The sequence below is a fragment of the Schistocerca nitens genome, chromosome 9, assembly GCF_023898315.1.
Source record: "Schistocerca nitens isolate TAMUIC-IGC-003100 chromosome 9, iqSchNite1.1, whole genome shotgun sequence".
NCBI lineage: Eukaryota > Metazoa > Arthropoda > Insecta > Orthoptera > Acrididae > Schistocerca > Schistocerca nitens.
In genome coordinates, this window is record NC_064622.1 from 35874393 (window position 1) to 35890640 (window position 16248).

Consider the following 16248-nt stretch of genomic DNA (forward strand, 5'->3'; position numbering starts at 1 on the left):
TATTCCATGAAACGCTTGTGAGCTAGTGTCAAAAGCCTTCTGGAAATCTAGGAACACTAAATCAAGTTAAAATCTCTTGTCGATAGCACTCAACATTTCGTGTCAGTAAAGAGCTATTTGCGTTTCACAAGAACGACGTTTTCGATATCTGTGCTGGCTATGTGTCAACAGGCTGTTCTCTTCGAGGTGATTCATAATATTCGAAGATAGTACATTTTCCAAAATCCTACTGAATATCGATGTTAATGATATAAGCCTGTAATTTAGTAGATTACGGATATGGCTTTCCTTGAATATTTGTGGGGCCTATGTAACTTTCCAGTCTTTGGGACTGATCCTTCTTCCAGCGAGCGGCTGTATATGATCGTTAGGTATGGAGCTATTGCATCAGCATTTTCTGAAAGAAATCTAATTGGTATACAGTCTGGACCAGAATACTTGCTTAAATTAAGTGATTTAAGTTGCTTCACCACTTCGAGGATATCTGCTTCTAAGTTACTCTTGTTGGCAGCTGTTCTTGATTCGAATTCGCCTTCTTCAGTGAAGTAATTTCGGAAGCCTGCGTTTAGTAACTGCTTTGGCAGCACTGTCGTCATTAATATTTTCATTGCTATCGCTCAGAGAAGCCATCGATTGTGTCTTTCCGCTACCATACTTTACATAGGACCAGAATCTCTTTAGATTTTCTGCCAGGTGTTGAGACGAAGTTTCGTTGTGGAAACTATTATTAGCATTTCCCATTGAAGTCCGCGCTCAATTTCGAGCTTCTGTAAAAGATCACCAATCTTCGGGATTTTGAATTCGTTTAAATTTCGCATGCTGTTTTCGTTGTTCTGACCTGTTTGTGTACCATAGAGGATCAGTTCCGTCGTTCCTTAATTTATTTTGTAAAAACCTCTCAGTTGCTGTCGATACTATTTCTTTGAATTCAAGCCGCATCTGGTCAATACTTGCAATGTTAATTTGGAAGAAGTAGAGGTTGTCTCTTACGAGGGCATCAAGCGAATTTTTATCGGTTTTTTTTATTAGATATACTATTGACCGAAGTTCAGAATTTAAAATGCTAGTAAAATCTACTGATTAACTGCTATAATAATATGTTAAATTTTTGATACAATAAATCAAGTATTAAAGTTAGAAACAGGATACGTTTTTGTGCGACAGCCTGTACCGAGGTAAATTGTACACACTAATGTCATCAAGTATTTAAGGATGAGAGCTCTTAATTACTTCCGACACACTATACACATAATTTCAAACTCAGTAGAAAGAAAACTGGCGTTCTACGGATCGGAGCGTGGAATGTCAGATCCCTTAATCGGGCAGGTAGGTTAGAAAATTTAAAAATGGAAATGGATAGGGTAAAGTTAGATATAGTGGGAATTAGTGAAGTTCGGTGGCAGGAACAAGGCCCCGGAAGTAGACAACATTCCATTAGAGCTACTGACGGCCTTTGGAGAGCCAGTCCTGACAAAATTCTACCATCTGGTGAGCAAGATGTATGAGACAGACGAAATACACTCAGACTTCAAGAAGCATATGATAATTCCAATCCCAAAGAAACCAGGTGTTGACAGATGTGAAAATTACCGAACCATCAGTTTAATAAGTCACAGATGCAAAATATTAACGCGAATTCTTTACAGACGAATGGAAAAACTAGTAGAAGCCGACCTCTGGGAAGATTAACTTGGATTCCGTAGAAATACTGGAACACGTGAAGCAACACTGACCTTACGACTTACCTTAGAAGAAAGATTAAGGAAAGGCAAACCTACGTTTCTAGCCTAATTAGGCTGGCGACCGTATTATTATCAAATTGGTAGCATCTTCAGTATTGCTTTTGGTCCATAGTGACGTGTAATTGCATTTTGAACTTACTTGACGGATCATTGTTATTACAGAGTGGGTGTAATTCTGATTTTTTCGATGTTTGCATCAGTTTTTGCTGACAATGGTCTGCCAGTGCGAGTGTCATCACTGGTGTCTTCGCGGCCATATTTAAATCGTTTAAACCACTCAAACACTTGTGTTCGCGATAAACAATCATCGCCGTACACTTGTTGTAACATTACAAACGTTTCACTTGCAGATTTTCCTAGTTTGAAACAAAATTTGATGTTAACACGCTGTTCTTTCTGTACACTCAACATTTTCCGACGCACAGACAAAACGTCAACTACTTAAAACAGACGCCACGGGCAGACTGAGTGCAGGAGGCAGATGAAACTCGAGCAGTAGGCGGAGCGAGAGTCACGTGACAGGCCACGCGACTTTCAGCCTTATTGCATTCGTTTTATTGTTTCACCAGTACTAGTCCGGTTTTTTTCTAGCCACACCTCGTATTCGTATGGACCATAGAGTGAACTGTTCAATAATAACCTAAATTTTACCAGAACTTTCCCCTCATTTAATTATCCTCACAACTAACCTAGGCAGAGTCCTTTCCAAATGTTGTGCAATCCGAGTGTCCCGAAATGAAAAATTAAATTTTGTGTTAATAATAATTGCTTGCAGACCTAGTTATGTTAGAATGGTGTTTAAAGAACTGTTTTGTTAATGAACCAATAAATGAATAACGAAGGTCTAACGAAGTTGAAAGATAAATTTAATATTGATATAGTAATGAAGTTTAATTATTTCGAGACAGATATAAAGGTATTTAAATGAGAAGTAAATAAGATAAAAAGAGTAGTAACTCATATACTGGAAATCTTGAACGCGTGATAATTTCAGTAACGAAATTTTTTAATATAGTGATCATAACAGTTTCAGGGTCCCCCCCCCCTTACTCATTTGAATTCTAAAGTGTTCCACATTTGTTTGACCAGCAAAAGTTAAATTCAATATAAAAGCCAAAATTTATCAGTGTTTTATCTTTATCAAAATTGACATTTTGTGTGTGGCTCGAAAGTGCTATTTCTAGGGTAACTTATGCCCGATTTTAATCAGGTAAATTCATGGTTTTTCCATATCAGTACAGAACGTGACACTCTCAGTTCAATAGATTTTCTGGTTCTAAAATTTTACTATACTATGCAGTGTTACTACGTGTTGTTTTGCATGAATATACACCAACTTGTACAGGGAAGAAACTCATTTAATGCCTAATTAGGCTGGCGACCGTATTATTATCAAATTGGTAGCATCTTCAGTATTGCTTTTGGTCCATACTGACGTGTAATTGCATTTTGAACTTACTTGACGTATCATTGTTATTACAGAGTGAGTGTAATTCTGATTTGCCACCTTTCAGGTACACGCGGTCGATATCTGTAAGAAAATCCTTTCTCATAAGGTGAAGCCCGCTCACTTACCATAGTACAGGCTTTAATGAGTATTGTGTGCCCCACGCGCACTTTACAAATGGATGGCTATGTTTCACAGAATTATTGCAGCAACATTTCCTTCTGTTCCGGTTTTCCCACAGTCCATGCTTTACTACCATCCAATGCTGTGCTCTAAACGTACATTCTCAGAATCTCCTCCTCAAATTAAGGCCTATGTTTGGCAAGAGCAGACTTCTCTTCGCCAAAAATGCCCTTTTTGCCAGTGCTAGCCTGATTTTTATGTCCTCCTTACTCCGTCTGTCATTGGTTATATTGCTTCTTAGGTAGCACAGATCCTTAACTTCATCTACCATCGATGCTGATTTTAAATTTATCGCTGTTCTCGTGTATGCTACTTCTCATTCCTTTCATATTTCTTAGATTTGCTCTCAATCTATCTTCTGTACCCATTAGACTGTTTATTCCATTCAGCAGAATATGTAACTCTGCATCACTTTCACTCAGGATAGCAATGTCATCAGCCAATCGTATTGTTTAAATCTCTTCACCTTGAATTTTATTTCAACTCCTGAACCTTTCTTTTATTTCCATCACTACTTCTTCGATATGCAGATTGAACAGGAGCGGAGAGAAACTGCATCCCTGTCTTACACCCCTTTTAATCCGAGTACTTCGTCCTTGGTCGTCCACTCTCTTTATCCCCTCTTCGCTCTTGTACATATTGTATATTACCCGTCTTGCCTATGTTTTACCTCTACTTTTCTCAGACTTTCGAACATCTTACACAATTTTGCATAGTCGAACGCTTTTTCCAGGTCGACAAACCATATGAACATGTCTTGATTTTTCTTTAGTCTTGCTTCCATTAGCAACCGCAACGTCAGAACTATCTTTCTGGTGCCTTCATCTTTCCTGAAGCCGTACTGATCATCATCTAACACGACCCCAGTTTTCTTCTCCTTTCTTATGTGTATCATTCTTGTGAGCAGCTTGGATGCATGAGCTGTTAACACGATTGTGCGATAACTCTCTCACTTTTCAGCTCTTGCACTCTTTGGAATTGTGTGGATGATATTTTTCTGAAAGTCAGATGGCATGTCGCCAGACTCATTAATTCTACACACCATCTTGAATAGTCCTTTGTTGTCACTTTCCCCAATGATTTTCAAATTCAGATGGGATATCAATCGCTTTGCCTTATTTGATCGTAAGTCCTCCAAAGCTCTATTAAATTCTGATTCTAGTACTGGATCCCCCATCTCTTCTAAATTGACTACTGTATCTCCTTCTGTTACATCAGACAAATCTTCCCCTTCATAGACGCCTTCAGTGTACTCTTTCTACATACCCGCTCTCTCCTCTGCATTTAACAGTGTAATTTCCATTGCCCTCTTCATGTTAGCACCCTTGCTTTTAATTTCACTGAAGGTTGTTCTGACTTTCCTATATGCTTAGTCAGTTTTTCCGACAATCGTTTCTTTTACGATTTCTTCAATTTTTCATGAAGCCATTTCGTCTCATCTTACCTGCGCTTCCCATTTATTTTATTCCTGAGCGACTTGTGTTTCTGAACTACTCTGAACATTTTTAGACTTCCTTCTTTCATCGCTAAACTAAAGTATTTCTTCTGTTAATCATTACTTCTCCGCAGTTACCTTCTTTGTACCTATGTTTTCCTATCCAACTTCTGTGATTCCACTTGTTAGAGATGCCCATTCCTCCTCAACTGTACTGCCTGCTGAGCTATTCCTTATTGCTGTATCGGTAGCCTTAGAGAACTTCAAACGTATCACGTCATTCCTTAGTATATCCTTATCCCTCTTGTTTGCGTATTGATTCTTCCTGATTAAATATCTTAAGCTTCAGCCTACTTTTCATCACTACTACAATCTGGTCTGAGTCTACATCTTCTCCTGAGCATGCTTTACAATCTAGTATCTGATTTCGGAATCTATGTCTGACCGTGATGTAACTAGCTGTAATCTTCTCATATCACCCAGCCTTTTCCAGGTATACCTTCTCCTCTTTTGATTCTTGATCAAAGTATGCGGTATTACTATCTGAAATTAATTACAGAACTGAATTAGTCTTTCTCCTCTCTCATTCCTTATCCCAAGCCCATATTCTCCTTTAACCTTTTTTCTACTCCTTCCCCTACAACCGCATTCCAATCCCCCGTGACTATTAGATCTTAATTTCCCTTTACGTAGTGTATTACCCTTTATGTATCCTCATATGCTTTTCCTATTTCTTCATTTTCAGCTTGCGATGTCTGCATGTATAACTGAACAATCGTCGTCGGCGTTGGTTTGCTGTCGATACTGATAAGAACAACCCTATCACTGAACTGTTCAGAGTAGTGTTACTCTCTGCCCTACCTTCCTATTAGCAACGAACCCTACTCCCGTTATACCATTTTCTGCTGCTGTTAGCATTACCCTATACTTATGTGACCAGAAATCCTTGTCCTCTTTCCGTTTCATTTCACTCACCGCTACACTATCTAGACTGAGTCTTTGCATTTCCGTGTCCAGATTTTCTAGCTTCTGATAATCCACGCCCCGACTCGTAGAACGTTATCCTTTCGTTGGTTATTCAGTCTTTTTCTCATGGTCACCTCCACTTTGGCAGTCCCCTCCCGGAGAAGCGAATGGGGGACTGTCTATTCCGGAATCTTTAGCGAATGGAGAGATCATCATGACACTCTCTCAATTGCAGACTGAAATTTGCACCGGTTTCTGCTGCTTGGAACAAATTCATAGGAAACAGCACTTACCATCAAATTGAAAGAAAAGTCAACCTCCATAGTAGAAATACAAAGTAGAGCAAGACGCGAAATTCCACATGATCTGAAGGCTTCTCAGGTCGGTCTGTATTCAACAAAAACCGATTAAACATAATGATATTTCATTGAGAGACTTTTATGGAAAGAAAGAACAAATGTGCTAGTGATGAGCTCCCATCATCCAGAAACTGAAGTTAGTACAACACGACAAAGTTTTGAGTTGACATGGTAGACAAAATGGCTAGACAGTATTCAGCCAAGGCCTCCTCATGAATATGGCCAGTACACTCCAAGATTCTTGGCCTAGTAGGATTAAATGCAAATATAGTATTCTGGGCTGTCACTGGGAAGAATATCAAAAGAAGACATTTTATTCAACCACTTGCAGAGGAACTATGCACTAAGTATGTGGAGAGTTACCCACTTCTTTAGCCCACAGACAATTATGAAAAGAATTGAAATGAAAATTAAGACGAAACAGCAAATCGAGTTCTTAAATTCTGCAAGTGTTATAAAACGACTTCCAAGTGAACTGTTCTTGAGAAAATGGTTTGTGGTTGAACTTTTTCTCGCTGATACCCCTCAAAAAGGATGAAAGGGAAAATTTTCGTTGCTTACTATACTTTTGCTGTTCATGCAGACAAACTCCAGCATCATGCAAGACGTTTTAATTTTTTAGTTCCTTACTATCGACTCTATACGCACCACAGTTGCAGACAGTAACCACGTATATCACTGAATGTACCTGCAAAATCATATCTGTACGACATATATTTCGGGAGGTGGGACATTTAATAAATGGGTTATGACTCCTTAAAGAATCGGGAGTGACTATTAATTGGTTTCCTTCAAAGCCATCCTAACCAGAAATACTCTTCTGAGCAGGTATCCTTTTCGTACGAAATACTCGAACTCCTATCTACATGTGAGTTTCTTTACAGAGTGTTATAAATACGTAGCAGATGTGGGTGCCGCTAATATTACTTAACGTAAGAAAAGTAGCAACATAAAACAACTGAACAACTAAAGCTGCGACGAGTTAGATATGATTTCAGTACATAAGATTAACAAATTTTATGCCATTCAGCTATATCACAATCATAAATTTGTTTCATCTAGCATATTGAAATCAAGTTACATACTTACCAACGGGGATTTCGTAGTTGCAAGCCTTTGGGAAACAGAAGCTAGGCTTGTTATTAGCGCCACATATACAAGTGTTGCAGCCACTCAGGAATGTAGTTCCCAGCTTACAGAATTCCTCTGTGCCTCTTCCTATAAAGAGAGAAAATCATAGGTGTTTAACTAGTATCATGCCTTAGTGTATAGAGGTGTTTTGGTCTTGGTTTTTATATATCGGTATCGCACTTTCAAGCATTGTAGCACAACAAACAGACAAGAAAAGAACGTGTCTTCGATAGATCTTTAATGCACTGTAGCAATGAAATTGCGTATTTGCGGAATAAGCAAGTATAAATACGAAATCCAGCAGATGCGGCAAGATAGCTTCGGAAACTGTGAAATCGAGATTGCGCTATACGGTGTGTTTTTGTTACGCAATCTGAGCACAGGACACATGATCTAGTTAGCCAATTACTGCGGGCATAGCAGACGTGATCTGTTCAGCCAACGACAACGTGACGTTTCGTCGTGCGTACACACAAATAAAAATACATGCAGTACAGAAATAAGAAGAGCTGTGCCTTCATATACGATTTTGGTTCTGCTTTCCTTTTCATCAGAGATGTTGTTCGACTGAGATGAAAGACCTCTTAAACTGACACGAATGAAGCAATGACATTTCTACTCTTGTTTGAGAGAAATTTATGGCTCTTTTAATGTGAATATCTCGTAGTTTCCATATCGCGATTTGCGAGGGTGTGGTAGGTCTGGACGAAACAACAGAACTTAATCCTAGAACATTAACACTGTTGCTAAGTCATCATAAATTTTACTACTCCACATTTTATGCAAAGGAAGTCGTAATTTATAGTTTAGGCACTAGTTACTTACGGTTGTAAGGTTTCCAGTGTTACTTCACATAGAAAATAACTACAAAATGTACCGTTTTATACCCTATACTGACAATTGTACTGCTCATACTGTTAGGAACGAACCACGAATGGCTACCAATTGCAATCGTTAATTCTAGGAAGGTTTAGTGATTTAATGTTAAATTGCTCGGAATGAAGCACTGAATTTTATATGCTTTGTTGATACAAATACTTCGCTGTTATTCTACGAATAGGTCGCGATGTCCAAAAGCGTGGTTTAGCTGTTTTCGGCTGAATTTTCCGAATATCTCACGATTTCTTATGGAGTTTCTAGGCTGTGACATAAGAGCACAGTTTGAATTGGCATAAAAAAAAATCTGACTCTGACGACAGACTGATCTGTAGCGTAGCCAGAGATCTAGGTTAGGTTTGAATGCAACAGTCTGGTTGTCAGTTGGCGAAGTGAAATGTCGAAAAGGAAAACACAACAAAGACTGTCAAATCGTCGGAAATTGGGTGTTCGGTGCAATTCAGCGAAGGTCTAAAAATGCCTCCTTTAGCCAATTGAATTTCGGACCAAGGAAGTGTTGTTCAGAACAGTAAAGAAAAGATCCTCCCTGGGATGACGATCGTTAGGGACTGCTTCAGTTCATACAACACTCACGGAGCTGAAAGTTTTCTGAACCTTAAAGTAAACATAGTCTGTACTTCGTAGATGCGAAAGAACGTGGCGTTCACAGATAGAACATGGACAGAATATGGCGGGACGTCAGAGCTGCCATCCCACGATATGGCAGAAAGACAAAACATTTCGTGGGTTACCTAGTTGAGTACATATGTCGTCGAGCACATAGCCAGAAAGAAATATTACTTTACCTTTTTGTTGAAACGGGCAAACCTCACCCACAAAATCGAATTGTAATGCAATAATTCTTTCGAAAAATGTTGCAAGCACGACTAACAACTATTATGTGCCCTTCGGGGAAACCAGAGCTTTCAGTTTCCTCAACTTTACTAGTATGTTACAGCGTCGCTTTGTTTGGTAGTGTACATTTTGTACATTATATTCAAATATCTACTTTATTCGTGTTTCGTCGTTTCTGTGTTTGTACAATGAAAACGTGATCATACGGTTGGATGATTACATAACGTGTAATGTGCTCTCATTCTGTGTTCTGATTGGGTGAGGAGATCACGTGTCCTGTGCCCAGGTTGTGTAACAAAAGCACATCGTAAACTGCAATCTCGATTTCACAGTTTCCGAAGGTACGGTGCCGTATTTGGTGGACTTCGTATGTATACCTGTTTATTCCGCGAATATGTAGTTTCCATGCTACAGCACATTGTAGATCTATCCAAGAGATCGTCTTTTTTCTCCGTTTGTTGTGCTACAGTGCCTGAAAGTGCGATACCGATATATAAAATTTCTACCTCTGAAGGCATCCAACACGAGAAGTTGTGATACGTAATAAACCATGGCGCCTGTCAGTGATAGAGAATTATTTACTTTTCGGAGTAAACTCTTCCTGACATACCAGTATAAACTAATTAAGGAAAATAACCATTAGTCAATCACCTTTCACATAAAAGAATATCAAAGTTCGTAAAACATTATTTCCATAGTTTTCAATGGGATAGTGTCTGTAGCTGCGATGAATTTTTTTTTAATGGTTTCATGCTGCCGTCAGCTGCCAGTCTCTTAATTTCATGTACTATTGTACAATTTTAGCCTTCGGTCATTTTCAAGTAGCTAAAACGGAAGCATTATACACTTGGTACGTTAGTGACACATGTGATTTTGACATAGGAACAAGTCATATCTGCAGATGAAACAGGTGCATTATAACTTACTTTATAGATGATTCCGTGTGCGTCCTTGTTCCTATGACAGCATGTAATGGTCATAAAATAACTTAGAAAGGTTTTTCGCTATTTTAGGAGCACGTTACTTTCGATCAGTTGTTGGAAAGTTCTCATATATGAGGTCGATGTTTTAACGTACTTAACTCAACAAAGTTTGTAATTATTTTAAAGGAGTTTGTCTATTACCCTACATATACGTTTGTTCTCAGTTATATTTAATTTCTGTTCATCATTGGTGCAAATATGACCGTATGTAATTTCTTTAAAGTAACTTGTAAATATTTGTTCTGTTATTGTGGGAGCACGTCATTTTTGAGTAGTTGTTAACAAAGATCTTACGTATAAAATCGACCACAGTTTTCTAATGAAACAGCACTGACAACTATGAGAATCGAGTAAAAACTGATTCGTGGTTGCGTGATCTTTCGCTTCACAGTCATGTTTATTAATGAATATAGTGATAATTTTACATTCTGTGGTGCTGTAATGCTTTGGGTAAAAAGTTTTGTAGGAATTTTCCATTTCTCAGGTCTTTTTGCTCATTTAAATTTCTGGCTGGCTGGTTTCCTAGATGGATATAAATTTCAATTTCCTCCATTGCGTCCATGAGTTTTCCTCTCTGAAACTTACGTAACATTGTGATTCATATTTAGTAGGTATTTTGTGGTTGGTGTCTGTTAATTGTGCAGCAAAGGTGGACGGGTTGCTGCGGCTTATTGTCGTGTATTCTTTAAAATAGAGTACACTACAGAAGTTATATGACAGAAAATGGGAAATTAAAATGTTTGCCTCATGCAATTGCATCACTCATTGTAGACTATGATAAATATTCTTACTTAAAAAGTAAAGCACTCTAAATCTCGCAGTTAACGCAATGTCAGCCGAGGAAGTGTGACTTCTGAGAGACATTTCAGGACGTGGATTACATTTTGTTCCCCAAATCAGGATAATCGTTTACAGTACAGAATAAAAGTAAGATATTCACACAGTTCAGAACCGAATGTGTGCATATGTGTGTTTAAGAAATTATAAACAGTTCAGGGTGCAACAGAGAATAATTTGAAGAAAACTTAGCAATATTTCACAGCGAATCGGGACTGTCAAAAGGAGAGTGAGCAATATTATGAGTAGTGCGCAGCAAGCAGTATATAAGAGTCTACATAAAATTGAATCTATATCTACGTCTACTTACATACTCGACAAGACACCGTACAGTGCCTGGCGAAGGTTACCCTGTACCACTACTAGTCATTTCCTTTCTTGTTTCGCTGGCAAATAGAGCGAGGGAAAAACGACTATCTATATGCCTCCGTATGAGTCCTAATTTCTTGTATCTTATCTTCGTGGTCCTTGCGCTAAATATAAGTTGGCGACAGCAGAATCCTTCTACAATCAGCTTCAAATGCCAGTCCTCAATTTTCTCAATAGCATTTCACGAAAAGAACGTGGCCTCCCCGTCAGAGATTCCCATTTGTGTTCCCGAAGCATCTCCGTAACATTTGTGTGTTCTTTGAACCTACCGATGACAAATCTAGCAGCCCACCTCTGAGTCGCTTCGATGTATTCCTTTAACCCTTTCGTGGGAAAAATTATTGAGCAGTTTCTTTTAATGAATGGAGATCAGATAGTAGTTAACTGATAGGTATATTTATCATACAGAATATCAAATTTGCTCCAACTGTGAAAGTGAGGTCACACAACAAGGTGAGAAGCATTCTTCCCACTGCCCTTCCTTGGAGTTAATTAACAAAAACAACTTTTTCAATATATGTCATATTTATTTGATAAATTTACTTCTCTTGTTACAATGATTGTTCACAATTACTTGCCATGAAATTTTCTGAAACATGGGTCTATGCAAAGTGGTATTTGACAATATGTACAAACACAGCGAGTGCTCTTTTCCGCAGCTTTGGTTCTACAATGGCGGCACGTCCAGTAGGTTTCTCCTAAAATGGGTCGATGCTCCCCTACAGCCACATGACGAAAATCTTCAGGTACTTTACCCCTTTTTGCCAGAAAGACGGGTGTTTGTCGACGCCTTTTTTGGGACGAGAAGCCACAGATCAATTGTCTGGCTAGATGGATCCTGTATGTGAGCTGATCATGCTGTCCACTTTCTCTTTTACTTATTTTCCACAGGATAAAACTGTTCACTGCAGCAACATCCACCAGGAAATAAAATATTCTGTACCACCATTTTACAGAACGTCTGCCAATAGCATACCTTTCTCGTGATTGATGAAACTTATCGACACCACCCATTATTTTGTTGTATTCTGCCACAACTTCAGGACAAGAAATCTCTGTACTAGTACCATCCATGTTTTTCCTTTTCACTGTGGCTTTTTCTCATGGGCCATGAATTGAGGACAGGAAAATGACTGGACGGTTATCCATCCATTTTACTGCAGAAATGGCTCCTTTTGTTTCAAACTGGAATTCTCCTCGTTCCAAATTTACGTGCTCCTTCATAAATGTGGGTAAATCAAATGTATTTACCTTATACTATAGCTTTGAGGAAAAAATCACAAAATGTCACGCAAACAGCACTGAAAGGCTCCTCTACATAGCAACACTCAGCTATACAGTGCCTCTGCGCGAAGGTACAGCAAAAACGGCGGCCACTTCCGATTGGAAGTAGTACCCTACACTGTTCACTAGGTGGTAGCACCGTACAGAGGTGGGAACTGTGAACCCCACGGGACTAGGAGCGAGTTCATTGTAGTGGGAAGCATGATTCCCACGGCTCACGAAAGGGTTAAACCGACTTGGTACTGATCCCAAACACTCTAGCAGTACTCAGAAATAGCGCCATTTACAGATTAATCACACTTTCCTAGAATTCTTCCAATAAACCGAAGTCGACCATTCGCCTTCGTTACCAAACTCCTGACATGCTCGTTCCGTTTCATATCGCTTTGCAACGTTACGCGCATATATTTAAACGACGTGACGGTGTGCTGTATCCGAACATTATGGGTTTGTTTTTCCTGCCCATCCGCATTAACTTACATTTAGAGTCAGGTGCCATTCGTCAAACCGACTATATATTTTATCTAAGTCATGTTCTCCAGATTCGACACCTTCATGTACGCCACAGTATCATCGGCAAACAACTTGCGATTGCAGTCCACCCAGTCCGCCACATCATTTATGTATATACACTCCTGGAAATGGAAACAAGAACACATTGACACCGGTGTGTCAGACCCACCATACTTGCTCCGGACACTGCGAGAGGGCTGTACAAGCAATGATCACACGCACGGCACAGCGGACACACCAGGAACCGCGGTGTTGGCCGTCGAATGGCGCTAGCTGCGCAGCATTTGTGCACCGCCGCCGTCAGTGTCAGCCAGTTTGCCGTCGCATACGGAGCTCCATCGCAGTCTTTAACACTGGTAGCATGCCGCGACAGCGTGGACGTGAACCGTATGTGCAGTTGACGGACTTTGAGCGAGGGCGTATAGTGGGCATGCGGGAGGCCGGGTGGACGTACCGCCGAATTGCTCAACACGTGGGGCGTGAGGTCTCCACAGTACATCGATGTTGTCGCCAGTGGTCGGCGGAAGGTGCACGTGCCCGTCGACCTGGGACCGGACCGCAGCGACGCACGGATGCACGCCAAGACCGTAGGATCCTACGCAGTGCCGTAGGGGACCGCACCGCCACTTCCCAGCAAATTAGGGACACTGTTGCTCCTGGGGTATCGGCGAGGACCATTCGCAACCGTCTCCATGAAGCTGGGCTACGGTCCCGCACACCGTTAGGCCGTCTTCCGCTCACGCCCCGACATCGTGCAGCCCGCCTCCAGTGGTGTCGCGACAGGCGTGAATGGAGGGACGAATGGAGACGTGTCGTCTTCAGCGATGAGAGTCGCTTCTGCCTTGGTGCCAATGATGGTCGTCTGCGTGTTTGGCGCCGTGCAGGTGAGCGCCACAATCAGGACTGCATACGACCGAGGCACACAGGGCCAACACCCGGCATCATGGTGTGGGGAGCGATCTCCTACACTGGCCGTACACCACTGGTGATCGTCGAGGGGACACTGAATAGTGCACGGTACATCCAAACCGTCATCGAACCCATCGTTCTACCATTCCTAGACCGGCAAGGGAAATTGCTGTTCCAACAGGACAATGCACGTCCGCATGTATCCCGTGCCACCCAACGTGCTCTAGAAGGTGTAAGTCAACTACCCTGGCCAGCAAGATCTCCGGATCTGTCCCCCATTGAGCATGTTTGGGACTGGATGAAGCGTCGTCTCACGCGGTCTGCACGTCCAGCACGAACGCTGGTCCAACTGAGGCGCCAGGTGGAAATGGCATGGCAAGCCGTTCCACAGGACTACATCCAGCATCTCTACGATCGTCTCCATGGGAGAATAGCAGCCTGCATTGCTGCGAAAGGCGGATATACACTGTACTAGTGCCGACATTGTGCATGCTCTGTTGCCTGTGTCTATGTGCCTGTGGTTCTGTCAGTGTGATCATGTGATGTATCTGACCCCAGGAATGTGTCAATAAAGTTTCCCCTTCCTGGGACAATGAATTCACGGTGTTCTTATTTCAATTTCCAGGAGTGTATAAACCAGCAGTTGTCCTATTACACCTCTCTGTGGCACTCCTGACGATACCTTTACCTCTGATGAACCCTCGCCCCCGAGGATAACATACTGGGTTCTGTTACTTAAGAAGTCTTCCCATATGCTCGTACCTTCATTAACAGATTGCAGTGGCACACAGTGTCAAATGCTTTCCGGAAATCTAGAAATATGGAATCTGGCAGTTGCCCTTCATCCATAGTTCGCAATATGTCATATGAAGGTAGAGCAAACAAAGTTTTACACGACCGATACTTGCTAAAACCGATCTGATTCCCGGACATAAGCTTCTCGGTGTCAAAAAAGTTTACTATATTCGAACTGAGAATGTGTTCAAGGACTCTGCAGCAAACCAGTGTTAGCCGGCCGTTGTGGCCGAGCGGTTCTAGGCGCTTCAGTCCGGATCCGCGCTGCTGCTCCGGTCGCAGTATCGAACCCTGCCTTGTGCATGGATGTGTGTGATGTCTTTAGGTTAGTTAGGATTAAGTAGTTCGAAGTTCTAGGAGACCGATGACCTCAGATGTTAAGTTCCATAGTGCTCAGAGCCATTTGAACCAAACCGATGTTAGGGATACTGCGAGATTACGAGACAAAGTAAGTAGTGCTGTCAACAGCGAGAACGATATGTAACCAGTAGAACTGGACAGTGCTTTTGGTACTGAAAGCATTTTTCCACGTACCTGGTCGATGACATTAAGAACCGGCACGGACAGTCTATTACACCATGTCTGGTAAAAGGGATGTTCATACAGCTGTTTTCACATCACTCAGTACCGTGCAACCAAGAATCCTGGTAGATGCACAGAAACGAAAACTTGTCGCAGGTTTCAACATGAGACATATGATCTCGTGTACTGCTGTAGCATGCAAGAACTCTGTCCATGAAACTCACTGTCACTAGACGACAAGTTTCCACATTCACTTCGCTGACAACTCGTTTAATTCCCTCCTTCAAGTCATGGATGTTTCGGGGTTTATTGGGATACACCTTTCACTTACGGTGAACCCAGAAAATAAAGTCCCAAGGACATAAGTCGCATGACCTTGTTAGCCATCGATGACCAGCATTGTGCAAAAAGAGGGAATCCGTGAACTGCTCATGGAGCAATTCAAGTGTTTCACGCGAAAGATGGCAGGCGGCGCCATCTTGCTGAAGCCACAACTCTTCAGTGCCCATTCCGTCCAAATAAGGCCGCAAAAACTCCCTTATCATCGTACGGAATTGGTCCCTATTGACTGTCACAGCTTGTCCTGCCTCAGCTTCAAAAAGATATGTGCCGATGACGCCACCCGAGCAAAGGCCGCACCAAACTGTCACTCGTTGTGTATGTGTTTCCATTTCTGGGTCCATGCAACGATTTTCTGACCGTCAGATACGGCAGTTCTCCTTATTTACAAAACCACTTAAATGGAAGTGTGCTTCATCACTGAGGATGATTTTGTTTGCTTTGCTATCATCCCCCTGTCATCCTCTCACAACCCAGTCAACAAACTGTCGTCTCTTCTGGTGATCCGTCGCTTTCAGTTGCTGAATAAACAGAATTTTATAGGCGTAGTAACGGAGATCATACAGGAGAGTTCTCCGTACTGAAGGAACGGTGACGAATTGATTTCACTGGTCTAACATCCACACTTTCAAATGATAGATTACAGCAATCAGTCGTCCTTTTCTTGCAGGTTTCGTTCGGCAAATCTAGATTTCGGCTAGTA

The 16248-nt window shown here is 41.3% G+C and overlaps 1 protein-coding gene across 1 annotated transcript in view; it reads right to left on the reverse strand.

The window, feature by feature from the left end:
• Positions 1-16248, reverse strand: part of LOC126203546 (laminin subunit alpha-5-like) — a 233683-nt gene that overhangs the window by 199306 nt on the left and 18129 nt on the right. The window contains exon 2 of the mRNA XM_049937869.1: positions 7222-7350. Within this exon, the coding sequence (XP_049793826.1) occupies positions 7222-7350 (129 nt within the window). The remainder of the gene's footprint in view (positions 1-7221; positions 7351-16248) is intronic.